The following is a 23,560-nucleotide window of genomic DNA, read 5'->3' as shown; positions in this document are numbered from 1 at the left end:
CGGGGTGACCACCAGGGCACAGGGTTACATGTGGTGGAGAATGTGGGCATGACCTGAGCCCCGGTTAAGGGGGCACATATACACTCACTCGAAGAAAAAAAAAAAAAAAAAAAAAAAAAGAGAAGAAGAGAGGGGGGGGGGGCCTAGAGTTAAGGGAGCGAAACAGGTCGGTCCTCCCAGGGGCAGGGTCCTTCCTCTGGTTATAACAAGCTAATTTCCCCAGGGATAATGGAGCTGAACAAAGTAGTGGACTGGCTAATAGAGAACCAGAAACAGTGGCAGCAGCAGCAGTCGCAGGCGCTGCAACAGGTCCTGGATAAGCTCCAGGAGCATCAAGCTGCAACTAGCATGGCCGGTGGGGGCGCGACACCGGCGGGAAACGACGAAGACGTAGTGGGCCGCCAACTCCCCATCAGGCTGACGAAGTTGGGCCCTGAAGACGACCCAGAGGCCTTCCTGGTAACCTTCGAACGGGTGGCGTTGGCGGCGAAATGGCCACAGGACCAATGGGCAACGCTCCTAGCTCCCTACTTGTCAGGGGCGGCCCAACTGGCTTACCGAGGAATGTCCGCAAGAGACGTGTTATGCTACTATAAGGTAAAGGAGGCCATCTTAGATCAACTAGGGATCTCCCCGGAATTCCACCGGCAAAAGTTCCGCGAGGCCCGGTACGGCCCAGGCGAACGCCCGCGGGCCGTGGCTCAGAGGGTACGGGAAGCGGGGATGCGCTGGCTGGAACCCGAAAATAAGTCCGGAACGCAAGTGGCCGAGGCGGTGATCTTAGAACAGTATGTGAAGATCCTCCCAGCCGAGGGGCAGCGTTGGGTGAGACGACACCTCCCAGAGACTCTCGAGGAAGCCATCACCTTGATGGAACGCTTCCTTGCCGCCGAAGGAACAGAAGCACCGCGCCCCCGCACCGGGCCACGAGAACCACATTCAGGAGGCCTTGCCCCAGCGAAAAGTGGCACAAAGACACACGGCCCCAGAACACCGGCAGGCCCAACCATGGGACGAGGACTGGCACCCCGGTGGGACCACCCGGAGGGACGAACCCCAGATGCCGGAGGGCCAACCGGAGGGACGGAGAGGAACCCACAACCCGAAGGAGGAACCAAAGGAGCCTGCTACCAGTGCGGACAGGAGGGGCACTTTAAGAAAGACTGCCCCATGATGGATTGCACCTTCGGGCAAGGCCCCACGCGAAAGGTAACCCGGGGCGAACAGGGGCGGAGGCAAATGTTGCATGAGATAAGGGTTAATGGACGCCGGGTGAAGGCGGTGCTAGACTCCGGGTGCGGGCAAACGATAATCCGAGCCAACATCCTGGGGTCCCAAGTGCCCCGGGGGCCGAGAGTATACATGAAATGTGTACATGGGGATATCCACCCCTATGCGACGACAAGGGTGGAGATTGATGATGGGAGGATAAGGGACTCATGTATAGTCGCAGTGGGCCCCAATCTAGCGTACCCCGCGTTGCTAGGCCGGGACTGGCCCGGACTGGGGTACCTACTAAGTAATTGGGGGTTGGAACAACGGAGCAAGAAGGGGGAAAGGGACAAAAACCCCAGGTTTGCAGCTCACGGGGAGGAAGTAGACGACCCAGACGCCGGAGAGGAGGGGACGAACGGGACAGAGACACCAATGCCCCACCTGGACCTGGACGAAGGCGATTTCCTCGCACTCCAGAGAGAGGACCCGACCTTACAACACGCGTGGGCTCAGGTAGGAGAAGCCAGAGACACCGGAAGAGGGGGACAGGGTCCCTGGTTCGAGGTGCATCAGGATCGCTTGTTCCGGGTCACTCCACAAGAAGGGGGGACGGAGGAGAAGCACCAGTTGCTCGTGCCAAAGCCCTACCGGGGGGGGGTGCTAGAGCTGGCCCACGATCACACCTGGGCTGGACACCTAGGAACAGAAAAAACACAGCACCGGGTGCTCCAGAGGTTCTATTGGCCTGGGGTATATCAGGACATAAAGAATTATTGCGCCTCATGCCCCCAGTGCCAAAAGACGTCACCTACAAGGGTGCCTCCGGCGCCTCTTATACCTTTACCCATCGTAGGGACGCCTTTCGAGCGTATCGCACTAGACCTGGTGGGGCCACTAGAAAAGTCCAGCAGGGGCTATATCTACATACTCGTCATTATAGACTACGCCACGCGATTCCCCGAAGCCGTCCCCTTGAGACGAGCAACCGCGGGGGCGATAGCTGAAGAGCTAATGAGGCTATTCTCGCGGGTAGGCCTACCAAAGGAACTATTGACAGACCAGGGGACGAATCTAACGTCCCGAATAATGACAGAGTTATGCAAGCTTTTACAGGTACGAAAACTACGGACGTCGGTATACCACCCTCAGACAGACGGCCTTGTGGAAAGATTCAATCGTACCCTGAAAGAGATGTTACGAAAATTTGTCAAGGAGGATCCGCGGGACTGGGACCAACTACTACCCGCTCTGATGTTCGCGGTACGTGAAGTCCCCCAGGCATCGCTAGGCTTCTCGCCATTTGAATTGCTGTACGGGAGGCAACCCCGAGGGATCCTAGACCTGATAAAGGAGGGATGGGAAGAACAGAGAACACCGGCCCTGGGAGTAGCCCAGTACGTGGGCAAGTTAAAAGGAAACCTCCGCCGGTTGGCGGAATGGGCCCAGGAGAACCTGAAGAAAGCCCAAGAGAAACAGCAGGCCCACTATAATCGAAGGGCCCAGGTAAGGGCGTTCACACCGGGTGACCTAGTCCTCCTCCTGCTCCCTAAGGGAGACTCCAAGCTAATGGCCAAATGGCAAGGACCCTTTAAGGTAGTGCGACAAGTGGGGCCCGTAGATTACGAGGTATTGATTAACAGCAACCGAAAGGAGACACAAGTCTATCATATAAATTTACTAAAAAGGTGGAACCCGCGGGAAGCGCTCCTAATAGACCCGCAACCCCTAGATATCGAGTTCGGGCCCTGGGGGGAACCGGAGGTAGCGGTCGGCCAGGCCCAAACTGGGGAGGGTCTGTCACCCACCCAACAAGATCAAGTGAGGGCGGTCCTGCGGCAGTTCCAAGAGACCTTGACCAGCCGACCGGGGCAGACACAGGAGGTCTACCATGAGATAGCAACGGAGCCAGGCAAGATAGTTCGAGACCACTTGCGGCCCGTACCCCGGAAAATGTGGGATACAGTGCAGAAAGAACTGCAGAAGATGCTAGAATGGGGGGTGATTCAGGAATCGCGCAGTGAGTGGCGGAGCCCCATAGTGTTGGTCCCAAAACCAGATGGGACCACTAGATTTTGTATAGATTTTCGAAAGGTAAACGCCATATCACGATTTGACGCGTATCCCATGCCGCGCGTAGACGAATTACTTAACCGGGTGGGGAAGGCCCAGTACTTGTCAACAATAGACTTAACAAAGGGATATTGGCAGATACCCCTGTCCCCCGAAGCACAGAAGAAGACGGCGTTCGCCACGCCCTTCGGACTATACCAATTCTTAAACATGCCATTCGGCTTACAGGGAGCGGCCGCTACCTTCCAGAGACTAATGGACCACCTGTTGCGGGACCACCACGAATACGCCGCCGCCTACATAGACGATATTGTCATTTTCAGCAGGTCCTGGGAACAACACCTCGAACACATCGCGGCCGTTCTAGAGACACTCAGACGGGCAAACCTGACGGCTAACCCAAAAAAGTGTCATTTTGGGGAACGAGAGGTCTCTTACCTAGGATATACAGTGGGGCGGGGCAGGCTTAAACCCCTGCTGAGCAAAATCCAGGCAGTTCGGGATTACCCGGCCCCCACCACAAAGAAACAGGTCCGCCAGTTCCTCGGGCTAGCCGGATATTACCGACGGTTCGTAGATAACTTTGCGACGGTAGCCGCACCCCTAACGGACCTCACCCGGAAGGAGCAGCCCCAAAATGTGAAATGGACGGAGCAATGCAACAACGCATTCGAAAGACTAAAATATGAGCTCACTCATGCCCCAGTGTTAATTCAACCCGATTTTAATAAGCCATTTATCTTACAGACGGACGCGTCGGACCTCGGACTGGGAGCAGTACTCGCCCAGGAAGAGGAAGGGGCCGAACACCCCGTGTTGTACTTGAGTCGCAAATTGTTCCCACGGGAAAAAGCCTACGCTACTATTGAAAAGGAAGCCTTGGCCCTTAAATGGGCCGTTGACTCTTTACGATATTTCCTTTTAGGTTCCGAGTTCACGCTGGTAACGGACCACGCCCCCCTCCGATGGATCCAGGGGATGAAGGATACGAACCCCCGTATAATGAGATGGTACCTGAGCCTGCAACCCTACAAATTTGAAGTAAAACATAGGTCAGGTATTGCAAACGGGAATGCTGACTGTTTGTCGCGGGTGCCAGAAAGGGGGACCGGGGGAGAGGCGGGGGTAGTCAGGAGCCTAAGGGGGGAGGGATGTGACGGGGCAGGCACAGGGTCCGCGCCGCCCCGCACTGAGACGGGGAGTCCGGGAATAGGAGTCCCGGCCGAGACGGCCGTCGGCCCGCCGCGTTCCCCGGCGCCGGGCGATGACGTCACCGGAGGCGACGGGGAGAGCGCGGGGAGGGGCGGGGCCTGGAGTCACGGGACCACGCCGGCCCCGGCGTCCGCAGGGGAGCGGGCCATTCAAAGGGCACCGGACCATGGACCGGGGGAGAGGAGTGCTGGAGGCAGGACGGAGGAACCGGGTCTGTTGGGAGACCCTGGGGAGGAGACGCGGTACTCGCGGCGGCTGAAGCCTCACCCGCGACAGGGACTCCGGGTGAGTCTATCCCCTTGCTGGGGGGAACGCGCCGAACAACCGGCCGGGAAGAAGTGACCCAGGGCGGGGCCGTGGTCCCCGCGAGTGGAGGGTTTGGGGGAACGTAACCCCCTCCACTGACTAGGGACTAGCGTCCCCGTCTTAGGGCCCTGGGTCGGGGCTCGGAGTGAGGGAGGGCCCGAGCCCCCTTCCCGGCGTCTGCGAGCCAGTGCGGGCTCCGGCATCCCACACGGTCGGCCGGGAGCTACGATCGGTCAGAGGGCCAAGAGTCCGATCAGCTAGGTAGGACGAGGGTCACCCGAACTCGGGGTGACCACCAGGGCACAGGGTTACACACACACACACACAGCCCGACACAGCACAGACTGACTGACCCACCCCCACTGCCTCATACACACACACAGCCCAACACAGCACAGACTGACTGACCCACCCCCACTGCCTCTCACACACACACAGCCCAACACAGCACAGACTGACTGACCCACCCCCACTGCCTCACACACACACACAGCCCAACACAGCACAGACTGACTGACCCCACCACCGCTACCTCACACGCACACAGCCTGACACAGCACAGACTGACTGACCCACCCCCACTGCCTCACACACACACACAGCCCAACACAGCACAGACTGACCCACCCCCACTGCCTCACACACACACACAGCACAACACAGCACAGACTGACTGACCCCACCACCGCTACCACACACACACACACAGCCCGACACAGCACAGACTGACTGACCCACCCCCACTGCCTCTCACACACACACACACAGCCCAACACAGCACAGACTGACTGACCCCACCAACGCTACCACACACACACACACACAGCCCGACACAGGACAGACTGACTGAACCACCCCCACTGCCTCTCACACACACACACACAGCCCAACACAGCACAGACTGACTGACCCCACCACCGCTACGTCACACACACACACAACCCAACACAGCACAGACTGACTGACCCCACCACCGCTACCTCACACACACACACACACAGCCCAACACAGCACAGACTGACTCACCCCACCTCCACTACCTCACACACACACACACACAACCCAACACAGCACAGACTGACTGACCCACCCCCACTGCCTCTCACACACACACAGCCCAACACAGCACAGACTGACTGACCCCACCACCGCTACCTCACACACACACACAACCCAACACAGCACAGAGTGACTGACCCACCCCCACTGCCTCTCACACACACGCAGCCCAACACAGCACAGACTGACTGACCCCACCACCGCTACCTCACACACACACACACACACAGCCTGACACAGCACAGACTGACTGACCCCACCACCGCTACCTCTCACACAGACACACACACAGAGCCCGACACAGCACAGACTGACTGACCCCACCACCGCTACCTCACACACACACACACAGCCCGACACAGCACAAACTGACTGACCCCACCACCGCTACGTCACACACACGCACACACAGCCCAACACAGCACAGACTGACTGACCCCACCACCGCTACCTCACACACACACACACAACCCGACACAGCACAGACTGACTGACCCCACCACCGCTACGTCACACACACACACACAGCCCGACACAGCACAGACTGACTGACCCCACCCCCACTGCCTCACACACACACACACACACACAAACACACACACACAGCCCGACACAGCACAGACTGACTGACTCACACCCTGTAACTAACATACACACAAAGCCCAACACAGCACAGACTGACTGATCTCACCCCCACTGCCTCACACACACACAGCCCAACACAGCACAGACTGACTGACCCCACCCCCACTGCCACACACACACAAACACAGACACACACACACACACACACACAGCCCAACTCAGCACAGACTGACTGACCCACCCCCACTACCTCACACACACACACACAGCCTAACACAGCACAGACTGACTGACCCACCCCCACTAACTCACACACACACACAGCCCAACACAGCACAGACTGATTGACCCCACCCCCACTGCCTCACACACAAACACACACGCGCACACACACACAGCCCAACACAGCACAGACTGACTGACCCCACCCCCACTGCCTCACAGACACACACACACACGCGCACACACACACAGCCCAACACAGCACAGACTGACTAACCCACCCCCGCTACCACACACACACACACACACACACACACACAGACACACACAGCCCAACACAGCACAGACTGACTGACCCACCCCCACTACCTCACACACACACACAGCCCAACACATCACAGACTGACTGACCCACCCCACTACCTCACACACACACACAGCCCAACACAGCACAGACTGACTGACCCCACCCCCACTGCCTCACACACACACACACACACACACACATACAGCCCAACACAGCACAGATTGACTAACCCCACCCCCACTGCCTCACACACACACACACACACACACGCGCGCGCGCGCACACACACACACACACAGCCCAACACAGCACAGACTGACTGACCCACCCCCACTACCTCACACACACACACACAGCCCAACACAGCACAGACTGACTGACCCCACCCCCACTGCCTCACACACACACACACACACACGAGCGCACACACACACACACACACACACACACACACACACAGCCCAACACAGCACAGACTGACTGACCCCACCCCCACTGCCTCACACACACACATCCCAACACAGCACAGACTGACTGACCCACCCCCGCTACCACACACACACACACACACACACACACACACACACACACACACACACAGCCCAAAAGAGCACAGACTGACTGACCCACCCCCACTGCCTCACACAGACACACAGCCCAACACAGCACAGACTGACTGACCCACCCCCACTGCCTCACACACACACACAGCCCGACACAGCACAGACTGACTGAGCCCACCACTGCTACGTCACACACACACACACACACAGCCCAACACAGCACAGACTGACTGACCCACCCCCACTGCCTCATACACACACACAGCCCAACACAGCACAGACTGACTGATCCACCCCCACTGCCTCATACACACACACAGCCCAACACAGCACAGACTGACTGACCCACCCCCACTGCCTTATACACACACACAGCCCAACACAGCACAGACTGACTGACCCCACCACTGCTACGTCACACACACACACACAGCCCAACACAGCACAAACTGACTGACCCCACCACTGTTACGTCACACACACACACACACACAGCCCGACACAGCACAGACTGACTGACCCCACGACTGCTACGTCACACACACACACACACAGCCCAACACAGCACAGACTGACTGACCCACCCCCACTGCCTCATACACAACCACAGCCCAACACAGCACAGACTGACTGATCCACCCCCACTGCCTCATACACACACACAGCCCAACACAGCACAGACTGACTGACCCACCCCCACTGCCTTATACACACACACAGCCCAACACAGCACAAACTGACTGACCCCACCACTGTTACGTCACACACACACACACACACAGCCCGACACAGCACAGACTGACTGACCCCACGACTGCTACGTCACACACACACACACACAGCCCAACACAGCACAGACTGACTGACCCACCCCCACTGCCTCATACACACACACAGCCCAACACAGCACAGACTGACTGACCCACCCCCACTGCCTCTCACACACACACAGCCCAACACAGCACAGACTGAATGACCCCATCACCGCTACGTCACACACACACAGCCCAACACAGCACAGACTGACTGACCCCACCACCGCTACCTCACACGCACAGAGCCTGACACAGCACAGACTGACTGACCCACCCCCACTGCCTCACACACACACACAGCCCAACACAGCACAGACTGACTGACCCACCCCCACTGCCTCACACACACACACAGCACAACACAGCACAGACTGACTGACCCACCCCCGCTGCCTCACACACACACACACAGCCCAACACAGCACAGACTGACTGACCCCACCACCGCTACCTCACATACACACACACAGCCCAACACAGCACAGACTGACTGACCCCACCACCGCTACCACACACACACACACAGCCCGACACAGCACAGACTGACTGACCCACCCCCACTGCCTCTCACACACACACACACAGCCCAACACAGCACAGACTGACTGACCCCACCACCGCTACCACACACACACACACACACAGCCCGACACAGGACAGACTGACTGAACCACCCCCACTGCCTCTCACAAACACACACACAGCCCAACACAGCACAGACTGACTGACCCCACCACCGCTACGTCACACACACACACAACCCAACACAGCACAGACTGACTGACCCCACCACCGCTACCTCACACACACACACAGCCCAACACAGCACAGACTGACTCACCCCACCTCCACTACCTCACACACACACACACAAACCAACACAGCACAGACTGACTGACCCACCCCCACTGCCTCATACACACACACAGCCCAACACAGCACAGACTGACTGACCCACCCCCACTGCCTCTCACACACACACAGCCCAACACAGCACAGACTGACTGACCCCATCACCGCTACGTCACACACACACAGCCCAACACAGGACAGACTGACTGACCCCACCACCGCTACCTCACACGCACACAGCCTGACACAGCACAGACTGACTGACCCCACCACCGCTACCACACACACACACACACAGCCCGACACAGCACAGACTGACTGACCCACCCCCACTGCCTCTCACACACACACAGCCCAACACAGCACAGACTGACTGACCCCACCACCGCTACCTCACACACACACACAACCCAACACAGCACAGAGTGACTGACCCACCCCCACTGCCTCTCACACACACACACAGCCCAACACAGCACAGACTGACTGACCCCACCACCGCTACCTCACACACACACACACACACACACACAGCCCGACACAGCACAGACTGACTGACCCCACCACCGCTACCTCTCACACAGACACACACACAGAGCCCGACACAGCACAGACTGACCCCACCACCGCTACCTCACACACACACACACAGCCCGACACAGCACAGACTGACTGACCCCACCACCGCTACGTCACACACACACACACACAGCCCGACACAGCACAGACTTACTGACCCCACCACCGCTACCTCACACACACACACACAGCCCGACACAGCACAGACTGACTGAGCCCACCACCGCTACGTCACACACACACACACAGCCCGACACAGCACAGACTGACTGACCCCACCACCGCTACCTCACACACACACACACAACCCGACACAGCACAGACTGACTGACCCCACCCCCACTGCCTCACACACACACACACACACACACACACACACACACACACACACACACAGCCCGACACAGCACAGACTGACTGACCCACACCCGGTAACTAACATACACACAAAGCCCAACACAGCACAGACTGACTGACCCCACCCCCACTGCCACACACACACACACAGACACACACACACACACACACACACACACAGCCCAACTCAGCACAGACTGACTGACCCACCCCCACTACCTCACACACACACACACAGCCCAACACAGCACAGACTGACTGACCCACCCCCACTACCTCTCACACACACACAGCCCAACACAGCACAGACTGACTGACCGCACCCCCACTGCCTCACACACACACACACACACACACGCGCGCACACACACACACACACACAGCCCAACACAGCACAGACTGACTGACCCCACCCCCACTGCCTCACACACACACAACCCAACACAGCACAGACTGACTAACCCACCCCCGCTACCACACACACACACACACACACACACACACACAGACACACACAGCCCAACACAGCACAGACTGACTGACCCACCCCCACTACCTCTCACACACACACACAGCCCAACACAGCACAGACTGACTGACCCACCCCCTCTGCCTCACACACACACACACAGCCGAACACAGCACAGACTGACTGACCCCACCACCGCTATCTCACATACACACACACAGCCCAACACAGCACAGACTGACTGACCCACCCCCGCTGCCTCACACACACACACACAGCCGAACACAGCACAGACTGACTGACCCCACCACCGCTACCTCACATACACACACACATCCCGACACGGCACAGACTGACTGACCCCACCACCGCTACCTCACACACACACAGCCCGACACAGCACAGACTGACTGACCCCACCACCGCTACCTCACACACACACAGCCCGACACAGCACAGACTGACTGACCCACCCCCACTGCCTCTCACACACACACACACAGCCCAACACAGCACAGACTGACTGACCCCATCACCGCTATCTCACACACACACATCCCGACACGGCACAGACTGACTGACCCCACCACCGCTACCTCACACACACACAGCCCGACACAGCACAGACTGACTGAGCCCACCACCGCTACCTCACACACACACAGCCCGACACAGCACAGACTGACTGACCCACCCCCACTGCCTCTCACACACACACACACACAGCCCAACACAGCACAGACTGACTGACCCCACCAGCGCTACCACACACACACACACAGCCCGACACAGCACAGACTGACTGACCCACCCCCACTGCCTCTCACACACACACACACAGCCCAACACAGCACAGACTGACTGACCCCACCACCGCTACCTCACACACACACACACACACAGCCCAACACAGCACAGACTGACTGACCCCACCACCGCTACCTCACACACACACACAACCCAACACAGCACAGACTGACTGACCCACCCCCACTGCCTCTCACACACACACAGCCCAACACAGCACAGACTGACTGACCTCACCACCGCTACCTCACACACACACACACACACACAGCCCGACACAGCACAGACTGACTGACCCCACCACCGCTACGTCACACACACACACACAGCCCGACACAGCACAGACTGACTGACCCCACCACCGCTACCACACACACACAGACACAGCCCGACACAGCACAGACTGACTGACCCCACCCCCACTGCCTCTCACACACACACACACACACACACACACACACACACACACACAGCCCGACACAGCACAGACTGACTGACCCACACCCGGTAACTAACATACACACAAAGCCCAACACAGCACAGACTGACTGATCTCACCCCCACTGCCTCACACACACACAGCCCAACACAGCACAGACTGACTGACCCCACCCCCACTGCCACGCGCACACACACACACACACAGACACACACACACACACACAGCCCAACTCAGCACAGACTGACTGACCCACCCCCACTACCTTACACACACACACTGCCCAACACAGCACAGACTGACTGACCCACCCCCACTACCTCACACACACACAGAGCCCAACACATCACAGACTGTCTGACCCACCCCCACTACCTCACACACACACACAGCCCAACACAGCACAGACTGACTGACCCCACCCCCACTGCCTCACACACACACACACACACACAGCCCAACACAGCACAGACTGACTGACGCCACCCCCACTGCCTCACACACACACACACACGCGCACACACACACACACACAGCCCAACACAGCACAGACTGACTGACCCCACCCCCACTGCCTCACACACACACACACACACACACACACACACACACACACAGCCCAACACAGCACAGACTGACTGACCCCACCCCCACTGCCTCACACACACATCCCAACACAGCACAGACTGACTGACCCACCCCCGCTACCACACACACACACACACACACACACACACACACACACACACAGACACACACAGCCCAACACAGCACAGACTGACTGACCCACCCCCACTGCCTCACACACACACAGCCCAACACAGCACAGACTGACTGACCCCCCCCCCACTGCCTCACACACACACACAGCCCAACACAGCACAGACTGACTGACCCACCCCCACTGCCTCATACACACACAGCCCAACACAGCACAGACTGACTGACCTACCCCAATTATCTCTCACACACACACAGCCGAACAGAGCACAGACTTACTGACTCACCCCCGCTGCCCCCCCCCCCCACACACATCCCAGTCGGGGAAACCCAGTGGACCGTTGGGGCATCTCCCTGGGTGCAAACAGCAGGTTGGGCAAGTACTTGTCCCAGTCCTGCGGGTGCAGATGCATAAAGGTCTTTAGCATCTGCTTCCGTGTCCCATGGAACGTCCCCACTGGCCCGCTGGACCGGGAGCCATACGTCAAGGGCCAGGAGACCGGAGCACGGTTGACACGAAGTTGGAGCCCTGGTCCGTGAGGAACCTCACTCTGCTGAGAGTGGCCAGCAGTGCAGTGTGTCTGCCACCGTGTTTGCCTCAGTAAAGGGCAGAGCCACGGCCTCAGGGTGGCGAGTAGCAAAATCCACCACCACCAGGACGTCTGTCTTCCCCATCCGGGCCTTGCTGAGGGGCCCCGCTGGATCCATCGCCACCCTCTGGCCCCATGGCAGCTTTCCTCCTATCTCGGGCTTTCCCCACTGTGACGTAGTGGGGGTACCTGGCTGGTTTCTATGCTGCTGGCTCTGGGGGAACCCCCACTGGCTGCTGTGGGTACCACGACCCAGCAAAACAGGATGAGTCACTATGCAAACCAGTGGCCAGACACCCCCCATGGAGAGGAACAAAGGAAGGTGGTTGCTGCCCTGGCTGGGGGGGCAGGGCTGGAAGTTAGTTGCTGGCTGTCTGGGAGCATGGAGGAGAGCCTAGGGAGAGGGGCTGGAGTTTAGGGGCCCAGTCTCCCCCCCATTGCAAGGGGGCCTGAGGCATCCTAGCCCAGGTCTGTGACCAGATTCCATCTGTGCTGTGCTGTATCCTGGAGAGGCAATAAACTTCCTCTATTCCACCGGCTGGTGCAGTCTGTTTGTGCCATTTCAGGGTGCAGGAGACGGGGGACCCCAACGCGCCGTCACACCCACCCGCTGGCAGGAGTCGCAGGCCTGGCAGTGCCGCTGCACGGCGCAAAGATCCCCGGCCAGGAAAAATTGTACAGCAGCTCCCGCCGGGTGCGCCGGATCCCCTGGTGTCCTGAGAACGGGATGTCGTGGGCCAGGTCAGCAGCCTGTGGCGATACCTTTGGGGAACCACCAACTGTCGCTGGGCCCCCCACGACCGCACCTTCCCGGGGGGATCCGTTCCCGGTACAGGAATCCCCTCTCCCACAGGAACCTCTCCTGCCGCCTCCCCCAGGGGCTGAGCTGGGCCAAGGCCAGTCCAGTCCCTCACCTTCTGCAAGGAGGATCTGGCTGAACCGCGGCCTGGAATTCAGCAGCTGGGGAAGGGACAGGGACCTGTTCTCCCTCACTACCTGTGTCCGGGGTCCCAGCTCTATTGAGCCCGGCCTCCTAGGTTCCCCCATCTGCTGGGAAGGGACCCTGCGTCCCCTGCACGGTGGCCTTCCCAGGGTCAGGACTGCATGCCCCTCGCCGGCTCTCGCCTCGGATAGGGACCAGAGCACTGTGGGGTCCTTCTGGCCACTCCTCTAGGTCACCCCCATCAGCCCGCCAGCGAATAGGTGCTGGTGCACCCCCACGTCCTTGGGGCCCTCGGCCCCCCATTTCAGATGCACTTGGGCCACGGGTCCTGTCTATGCCCCTCAGGGACAGCTGGGTGCTGGGCACCATGTGGTCTGGGGCCGGGCCAGCGTCGCCCCCTTGCCCGTGTCCCAGTAGCCTGTCACCTTCCTGCCATCCACCTCCAGGGGCGTGTTACTCCTAATGCCAGCTGATTTGCACCGGGACGTGTTACTTTGAACCAAGCTCCTTGGTCCGAACTAACGTTACTCCTCGTTTTTTGAGGAGTTTGGTCCGAACTCAGGCGTCCTGGCGTGCACTTGCACTTTCGAAACAGCTGTTGAGCGGAATAAGCTGCAGCAAGATCATGCTAGTGAAGCGCGGGATATTTAAATGCCCGCTCATTGACTGTTTCGAATGCTGCATTTGCATCCCTAGTTGGAACTAGGGGGCAAGTGTAGACATACCCTCAGTGTACCAGCCTCCTCGAGCATCTCCCCTGGGTTAGGCCGTAGCCCCCTCCCCCTCTTGGAACTACTTCCCACGGTCCACAGGGGAACCCCTTTTTGTGGATCACACTCAGGTTACACTCCAACATTCTGGCATTTAATTTCAGAAAGGGGAACTATGCAAAAATGAGGGGTTAAGTAAACAGAACTTCAAAGTACAGTGACTAAAGTAAAATCCCTGCAAGCTGCATGGAAACTTTTCAAAGTCACAATAATAGAGGCCCAACTGAAATGTAAACCCCAAATTGAAAAACATTGCAAGAGACCTAAAAAGAGCCATCGTGTAAAAGAAGCAGAGAGAGATAAAGAGGCATCTTTTTAAAAGTGGAAGTCCAATCCTAGTGAGGTGAATAGATCTATGAAGAGCAGATACAGAATCAGAAGAAAGTAGCTTTTGTTTGACCCCTCACATGGCCCCCTTTGTACCACTTTTGGGGTGAACACCCCCCATGGGTGCAGCAGTGACCCAGCTGCTCCCCTCACAGTCCAATAATGTGACACAGGCCACCAGAGTGGACACAATCCCCACGAGGTCCCTGTGGCGCAGGGGTGGCCCTTCTGAAGTTCATACACGGCTCCTGGCTCAGGCTCTGACTCTGAGGCTGCAGCCACAGGTCCCAATTTCCAGGGCTCAGCTCCTGGCTCCACCTCCTCCTCCAGGCGTATTGGGCCCTCGCGCCCTCCCTCCCCACGGCCTCCGAGGGCCAGGACACAGCTGCTGGCAGGGGCAGGAGGCACCGATTGGTGGGCAGAAGACGCTGGAGATGGGGATGGCTGACAAGTTACTGTTGCTCTTTGGCAATCGACATTGGTAAACTGTGGCTCCTTCTCAGGCTCAGGTTGGCCACGCCTGCTGCAGTGCTTGGGGGACAGGCTGGGGGGTGCTTGGGGGGCAGGCTGGTGGCAGGCTGGTGGCAGGTTGGGGGGACAGTGCTGGGGTGGTGGTGCTTGGGGGACAGGCTGGGGGGTGCTCGGGGGCAGGCTGGTGGCAGGTTGGGGGGACAGTGCTGGGGTGGTGGTGCTTGGGGGACAGGTTGGGGGGTGCTTGGGGGGCAGGCTGGTGGCAGGTTGGGGGGACAGTGCTGGGGTGGTGGTGCTTGGGGGGCAGGTTGGGGGGCGGTGCTGGGGGCAGGTGGAGGGGAAGGCTGGGGGGTGCTTGGGGGCAGGCTGGTGGCAGGTTGGGGGGACAGTGCTGGGGTGGTGGTGCTTGGGGGGCAGGTTGGGGGGCGGTGCTGGGGGCAGGTGGAGGGGAAGGCTGGGGGGTGCTTGGGGGCAGGCTGGTGGCAGGTTGGGGGGCGGTGCTGGGGGCAGGTGGAGGGGAGAGGCACCGTCCCGGAGGCGGAGGGCCCCCCCAGGTGAGAGTGGGCCTCGCTACACTGGAGTGGCCCCTGAGAGGGGCTGTCTCACTGGAGGGGGGGGTCCTCCCAGCCAGCCCCCAGCAGGAGGGGCTATGGAGCTTTGAACACGGCGAAGGCTCCCTCGGGCCAGTCGGCCTGGGCCCCAGCCCCACGTCAGCCTCCCCGCAGCCGGCTGAGCCCTGCCTGCCCTCGGCCCCCCAAAACAGCCCCCGTCTCCCAGCAGAGCCTCCAATACCCCAGCCACCGCCCCTCCCCCGGCCAGTGTCTGCTTCCAGGTAAGAGGGTCGCCCGGGCCCCTCTCCTCCCCCCCTCCATGTCCAGTGCTCCCCCCTCGCTGGGACCCCTGGGTGGGTCACTGGGGCTCCCCTCTGCTGCCTCCCAGCTGGGGCTGGGGGCACCAGGCACCAGACACCGGCTCCAGTTCTGGGTTGTTCTCTGCAACAACAAACTCCCCCTAAGCGCCCCCCTTTGAACCCCCAGAACTCCCCACTTCCTTCCAGGCTGAGGGGTACATGGGGGCAGTGCTGGGGGGTGTGGGGGGCAGGTGGGGGGGCAGTGCTGGGGGCAGGTTGGGGGGGTACATGGGGGGCAGTACTGGGGGCAGGTTGGGGGGGTACATGGGGGGCAGTGCTGGGGGCAGGTTGGGAGGTATTTGGGGGGCAGGTGGGGGGGCAGTGCTGGGGGCAGGTTGCGGGGTACATGGGGCAGTGCTGGGGGGTGTGGGGGGCAGGTGGGGGGGCAGTGCTGGGGGCAGGTTGGGAGGTATTTGGGGGGCAGGTGGGGGGGCAGTGCTGGGGGCAGGTTGGGAGGTATTTGGGGGGGCAGTGCTGGGGGCAGGTTGGGAGGTATTTGGGGGGCAGTGCTGGGGGCAGGTTGCGGGGTACATGGGGAGCAGGTGGGGGGCAGTGCTGGGGGGAGGCTGGGGGGCAGTGCTGGGGGCAGGTTGGGAGGTATTTGGGGGGCAGTGCTGGGGGCAGGTTGCGGGGTACATGGGGAGCAGGTGGGGGGCAGTGCTGGGGGGAGGCTGGGGGGCAGTGCTGGGGGCAGGTTGGGAGGTATTTGGGGGGCAGTGCTGGGGGCAGGTTGCGGGGTACATGGGGAGCAGGTGGGGGGCAGTGCTGGGGGGAGGCTGGGGGGCAGTGCTGGGGGCAGGTTGCGGGGTACATGGGGGGCAGGTGGGGGGGCGCAGTGCTGGGGCCAAGCGGGGGGGGCGGCCGAGCTGCATCCCCTGAGCGCCCTCTGGCGGGGCGGGGCGGTGGCGCTGGGGGCGGGGCTTACGTGACGTCACTTCGCTCAGCTGCGGCCCGCACAATGGCCGGCGGGGCGGGGCGGCGCCCGGGCCCGGGACCCTGCGGAGCGAGCGCGGCGCCTCGAGCGTGAGTGGGGGGCGGGGAGCGTTCTGCGGGGGGGGGCAGTTTGCGGGGGGGGGGGAGGGTGCGGAGCGTTCTGCGGGGGGGCAGTTTTCGGGGGGGTGCGGGGCGGGGGGGTGCGGAGCGTTCTGCGGGGGGGCAGTTTTCGGGGGGGTGCGGGGCGGGGGGGTGCGGAGCGTTCTGCGGGGGGCAGTTTTCGGGGGGGTGCGGGCTGGGGGGGCGCGGAGCGTTCTGCGGGGGTGCAGGCCTGGGCGCGGTGCGGGGGGCAGTTTTCGGGGGGGTGCGGGCTGGGGGGGTGCAGGCCTGGGCGCGGTGCGGGGGGCAGTTTTCGGGGGGGTGCGGGCTGGGGGGGTGCAGGCCTGGGCGCGGTGCGGGGGGCAGTTTTCAGAGGGAGTGTTCTCTGGGGGGGGGTTCCCGGGGGGCTCAGAGCCCGGGGGCAGGCGGGATGCAATGCTGGCTGTGGGGCTCTCTTAGAGGGATGTGGAGCTGGGGGGGGGGGGAAGGAACTAGATGGGGGGTGCTGCCCTTTGGGGTGGGGATGCAGAGCCGGCGGCGGGGCGGGGGAGCAGTGCTCTCTTTGGGGTGGGGCAGACCCAGGATGGGCCGTGTTCTGGGGGATGCAGAGCACTGAGGGGACCCAGGGTCTGGGGGGTTTGATGCTCCGGGGGAGGGGAGAGCTGGGGGGTTGATGCTCCGGGGCAGGGGGGAGCTGGGCGGTTGATGCTCTTGGGGAGAGGGGGGAGCTGGCTGGGAGTTGATGCTCTTGGGGGGAGCTGGGGGGTTGATGCTCTTGGGGGGAGGAGGAGCTGGCTGGGAGTTGATGCTCTTGGGGGGAGCTGGGGGGTTGATGCTCTTGGGGGGAGGAGGAGCTGGCTGGGAGTTGATGCTCTTGGGGGAAGCTGGGGGGTTGATGCTCCGGGGGAGGGGGGAGCTTGGGAGTTGATGCTCTTGGGGGGAGCTGGGGGGTTGATGTTCTTGGGGGGAGGAGGAGCTGGCTGGGAGTTGATGCTCTTGGGGGAAGCTGGGGGGTTGATGCTCCGGGGGAGGGGGGAGCTGGGGGGTTGATGCTCTTGGGGGGAGGGGGAGCTGGCTGGGAGTTGATGCTCTTGGGGGAAGCTGGGGGGTTGATGCTCTTGGGGGAAGCTGGGGGGTTGATGCTCTTGGGGGGAGGGGGAGCTGGCTGGGAGTTGATGCTCTTGGGGGAAGCTGGGGGGTTGATGCTCTTGGGGGAAGCTGGGGGGTTGATGCTCTTGGGGGCAGGGGGAAGCTGGGGGGTTGATGCTCTTGGGGGGAGCTGGGGGGTTGATGCTCTTGGGGGGAGGGGGGAGCTGGGGGGTTGATGCTCCGGGGGAGGGGGGAGCTGGGGGGTTGATGCTCTTGGGGGGAGCTGGGGGGTTGATGCTCTTGGGGGAGGGGGGAGCTGGGGGGTTGATGCTCTTGGGAGGAGCTGGGGGGTTGATGCTCCGGGGGAGGGGGGAGCTGGGGGGTTGATGCTCGGGGGGCGGGGACCTGGCTGGGGGAGGCAGAGCCTGGCACAGGGGCAGTGCTGCCTGGAGCAGCCCCCCGGGATGTACTGTGGCCCCGGACGGGGGTGTGCCTGCATCCCCAGTCAGAGCCCCTTGGTTCCATCCCCGTGGTGTCTGACTGCCGGGTGCCTGCTCTTCTCTGGGCCTGGCAGCAGCTGCTGCAGCCGAGGCAGGCTCCTGGGGCGCATGGGGGGGGGGTTGTCCTGGAGCACAAGCAGGCGCCACCAGGGGGGCGCAGTAGGGGGCATGAGGTGCCCTGCTCCCAGGCTCAAAGGGTAGCGGAGACCCAGCGCTGGGCCCTGCCCTTGGTGCTCTGCCCACGGTCTCAGGGGTGCGCCCATGGGTGTGGGGGGCCGTGTTGGGCTCAGCCCCGCTCTCTGGCTCTGCAGGTGAGTCGCAGTCGGGCCCACGGCCTTGCTGACCGGGGCCGCCATGGCCAAGCGCGAGGCCAGCGCCAGCCCCGTGGTGCGGCAGATCGACAAGCAGTTCCTGGTCTGCAGCATCTGCCTGGACCGGTACCGCAACCCCAAGGTGCTGCCCTGCCTGCACACCTTCTGTGAGCGGTGAGTGTCCCCCCGCGGTACCCCCGCCTGCACACCTTCTGTGAGCACTGAGTGTCCCCCTGCGGTACCCCCGCCTGCACCTTCTGTGAGCGCTGAGTGTCCCCCTGCGGTACCCCCGCCTGCACACCTTCTGAGAGCACTGAGTGTCCCCCTGCGGTACCCCCGCCTGCACCTTCTGTGAGCGCTGAGTGTCCCCCTGCGGTACCCCCGCCTGCACACCTTCTGAGAGCACTGAGTGTCCCCCTGCGGTACCCCCGCCTGCACCTTCTGTGAGCACTGAGTGTCCCCCTGCGGTACCCCCGCCTGCACCTTCTGTGAGCGCTGAGTGTCCCCCTGCGGTACCCCCGCCTGCACACCTTCTGTGAGCGCTGAGTGTCCCCCTGCGGTACCCCCGCCTGCACACCTTCTGTGAGCGGTGAGTGTCCCCCCGCGGTACCCCCGCCTGCACACCTTCTGTGAGCGCTGAGTGTCCCCCTGCGGTACCCCCGCCTGCACCTTCTGTGAGCGCTGAGTGTCCCCCTGCGGTACCCCCGCCTGCACACCTTCTGTGAGCGGTGAGTGTCCCCTTGCGGTACCCCCGCCTGCACACCTTCTGTGAGCGCTGAGTGTCCCCCTGCGGTACCCCCGCCTACACACCTTCTGTGAGCGGTGAGTGTCCCCCCGCGGTACCCCCGCCTGCACACCTTCTGTGAGCGCTGAGTGTCCCCCTGCGGTACCCCCGCCCGCACCTTCTGTGAGCGCTGAGTGTCCCCCTGCGGTACCCCCGCCTGCACACCTTCTGTGAGCGCTGAGTGTCCCCCTGCGGTACCCCCGCCTGCACACCTTCTGTGAGCGCTGAGTGTCCCCCTGCGGTACCCCCGCCTGCACACCTTCTGCGAGCGCTGAGTGTCCCCCTGCGGTACCCCCGCCTGCACACCTTCTGCGAGCGCTGAGTGTCCCCCTGCGGTACCCCCGCCTGCACACCTTCTGCGAGCGCTGAGTGTCCCCCTGCGGTACCCCCGCCTGCACACCTTCTGTGAGCGCTGAGTGTCCCCCTGCGGTACCCCTGCCTGCACGCCTTCTGTGAGCGCTGAGTGTCCCCCTGCGGTACCCCCGCCTGCACGCCTTCTGTGAGTGCTGAGTGTCCCCCTGCGGTACCCCCGCCTGCGCACCTTCTGTGAGCGGTGAGTGTCCCCCTGCGGTACCCCCACCTGCGCACCTTCTGTGAGCGGTGAGTGTCCCCCTGCGGTACCCCCGCCTGCGCACCTTCTGTGAGCGCTGAGTGTCCCCCTGCGGTACCCCCGCCTGCACACCTTCTGTGAGCGGTGAGTGTCCCCCTGCGGTACCCCCGCCTGCACCTTCTGCGAGCGCTGAGTGTCCCCCTGCGGTACCCCCGCCTGCGCACCTTCTGTGAGCGCTGAGTGTCCCCCTGCGGTACCCCCGCCTGCACACCTTCTGTGAGCGCTGAGTGTCCCCCTGCGGTACCCCCGCCTGCACACCTTCTGTGAGCGCTGAGTGTCCCCCTGCGGTACCCCCGCCTGCGCACCTTCTGTGAGCGCTGAGTGTCCCCCCGCGGTACCCCCGCCTGCACCTTCTGTGAGCGCTGAGTGTCCCCCTGCGGTACCCCCGCCTGCACCTTCTGTGAGCGCTGAGTGTCCCCCTGCGGTACCCCCGCCTGCACCTTCTGTGAGCGCTGAGTGTCCCCCTGCGGTACCCCCGCCTGCACACCTTCTGTGAGCGGTGAGTGTCCCCCTGCGGTACCCCCGCCTGCACAGCTTCTGTGAGCGCTGAGTGTCCCCCTGCGGTACCCCCGCCTGCACACCTTCTGTGAGCGCTGAGTGTCCCCCTGCGGTACCTCCGCCTGCACACCTTCTGTGAGCGCTGAGTGTCCCCCTGCGGTACCCCCGCCTGCACCTTCTGTGAGCGCTGAGTGTCCCCCTGCGGTACCCCCGCCTGCACACCTTCTGTGAGCGGTGATTGTCCCCCTGCGGTACCCCCGCCTGCACACCTTCTGTGAGCGCTGAGTGTCCCCCTGCGGTACCCCCGCCTGCACACCTTCTGTGAGCGCTGAGTGTCCCCCTGCGGTACCCCCGCCTGCACCTTCTGTGAGCGCTGAGTGTCCCCCTGCGGTACCCCCGCCTGCACACCTTCTGTGAGCGGTGAGTGTCCCCCTGCGGTACCCCCGCCTGCACACCTTCTGTGAGCGGTGAGTGTCCCCCTGCGGTACCCCCGCCTGCACACCTTCTGTGAGCGCTGAGTGTCCCCCTGCGGTACCCCCGCCTGCACACCTTCTGTGAGCGCTGAGTGTCCCCCTGCGGTACCCCCGCCTGCACACCTTCTGTGAGCGGTGAGTGTCCCCCTGCGGTACCCCCGCCTGCACACCTTCTGTGAGCGCTGAGTGTCCCCCTGCGGTACCCCCGCCTGCACACCTTCTGTGAGCGGTGAGTGTCCCCCTGCGGTACCCCCGCCTGCACACCTTCTGTGAGCGGTGAGTGTCCCCCTGCGGTACCCCCGCCTGCACACCTTCTGTGAGCGCTGAGTGTCCCCCTGCGGTACCTCCGCCCGCACACCTTCTGTGAGCGCTGAGTGTCCCCCTGCGGTACTCCCGCCCGCACACCTTCTGTGAGCGCTGAGTGTCCCCCTGCGGTACCCCCGCCTGCGCACCTTCTGTGAGCGCTGAGTGTCCCCCCGCGGTACCCCCGCCTGCACCTTCTGTGAGCGCTGAGTGTCCCTCTGCGGTACCCCCGCCTGCACCTTCTGTGAGCGCTGAGTGTCCCCCTGCGGTACCCCCGCCTGCACACCTTCTGTGAGCGGTGAGTGTCCCCCTGCGGTACCCCCGCCTGCACACCTTCTGTGAGCGCTGAGTGTCCCCCTGCGGTACCCCCGCCTGCACACCTTCTGTGAGCGCTGAGTGTCCCCCTGCGGTACCCCCGCCTGCACCTTCTGTGAGCGATGAGTGTCCCCCTGCGGTACCCCCGCCCGCACACCTTCTGTGAGCGCTGAGTGTCCCCCTGCGGTACCCCCGCCTGCGCACCTTCTGTGAGCGCTGAGTGTCCCCCCGCGGTACCCCCCGCCTGCACCTTCTGTGAGCGCTGAGTGTCCCTCTGCGGTACCCCCGCCTGCACCTTCTGTGAGCGCTGAGTGTCCCCCTGCGGTACCCCCGCCTGCACACCTTCTGTGAGCGGTGAGTGTCCCCCTGCGGTACCCCCGCCTGCACACCTTCTGTGAGCGCTGAGTGTCCCCCTGCGGTACCCCCGCCTGCACACCTTCTGTGAGCGGTGAGTGTCCCCCTGCGGTACCCCCGCCTGCACACCTTCTGTGAGCGCTGAGTGTCCCCCTGCGGTACCCCCGCCTGCACACCTTCTGTGAGCGCTGAGTGTCCCCCTGCGGTACCCCCGCCTGCGCAGCTTCTGTGAGCGCTGAGTGTCCCCCTGCGGTACCCCCGCCTGCACACCTTCTGTGAGCGGTGAGTGTCCCCCTGCGGTACCCCCGCCTGCACACCACCTGTGAGCGCTGAGTGTCCCCCTGCGGTACCCCCGCCTGCACACCACCTGTGAGCGCTGTGTGTCCCCCTGCGGTACCCCCGCCTGCACAGCTTCTGTGAGCGCTGAGTGTCCCCCTGCGGTACCCCCGCCTGCACACCTTCTGTGAGCGCTGAGTGTCCCCCTGCGGTACCCCCTGTGACGGCGCGTTGGGGGTCCCCCGTCTCCTGCACCCCGAAATGGCACAAACAGACTGCACTAGCCAGTAGAATTGAGGAAGTTTATTGCCTCTCCAGGATACAGCACAGCACAGATGTAAGCTGGTCACAGAGCTGGGCTAGGATGCCTCAGGCCCCCTTGAGTTGGGGGAGACTGGGCCCCTAAACTCCAGCTCCTCTCCCTAGG

The 23,560-nt window shown here is 62.2% G+C and overlaps 2 protein-coding genes across 2 annotated transcripts in view; both read left to right on the top strand.

Annotated features, from left to right (window-relative positions):
- Positions 1 to 1,501: 1,501 nt before the first annotated feature.
- LOC142823438 (uncharacterized) lies at positions 1,502 to 5,136 on the top strand. The gene is made up of 2 exons (XM_075914493.1): positions 1,502 to 2,475; positions 3,514 to 5,136. Exons 1-2 carry the CDS (start codon positions 1,648 to 1,650, stop codon positions 4,837 to 4,839), a joined length of 2,154 nt encoding a protein of 717 aa, XP_075770608.1. The 5' UTR covers positions 1,502 to 1,647; the 3' UTR covers positions 4,840 to 5,136.
- A 13,885-nt stretch (positions 5,137 to 19,021) lies between these two features.
- LOC142823437 (tripartite motif-containing protein 3-like) overlaps positions 19,022 to 23,560 on the top strand; it is a 48,344-nt gene continuing 43,805 nt past the window's right edge. Inside the window, 2 exon segments of the mRNA XM_075914492.1 lie at positions 19,022 to 19,300; positions 19,521 to 19,694. Coding sequence (XP_075770607.1) covers positions 19,564 to 19,694 — 131 coding nt within the window. The 5' untranslated portion in view covers positions 19,022 to 19,300; positions 19,521 to 19,563.

The sequence above is a fragment of the Pelodiscus sinensis genome, unplaced genomic scaffold (assembly GCF_049634645.1).
Source record: "Pelodiscus sinensis isolate JC-2024 unplaced genomic scaffold, ASM4963464v1 ctg161, whole genome shotgun sequence".
Taxonomy (NCBI): domain Eukaryota; kingdom Metazoa; phylum Chordata; order Testudines; family Trionychidae; genus Pelodiscus; species Pelodiscus sinensis.
This window is presented reverse-complemented; position numbering and strand designations above follow the sequence as displayed.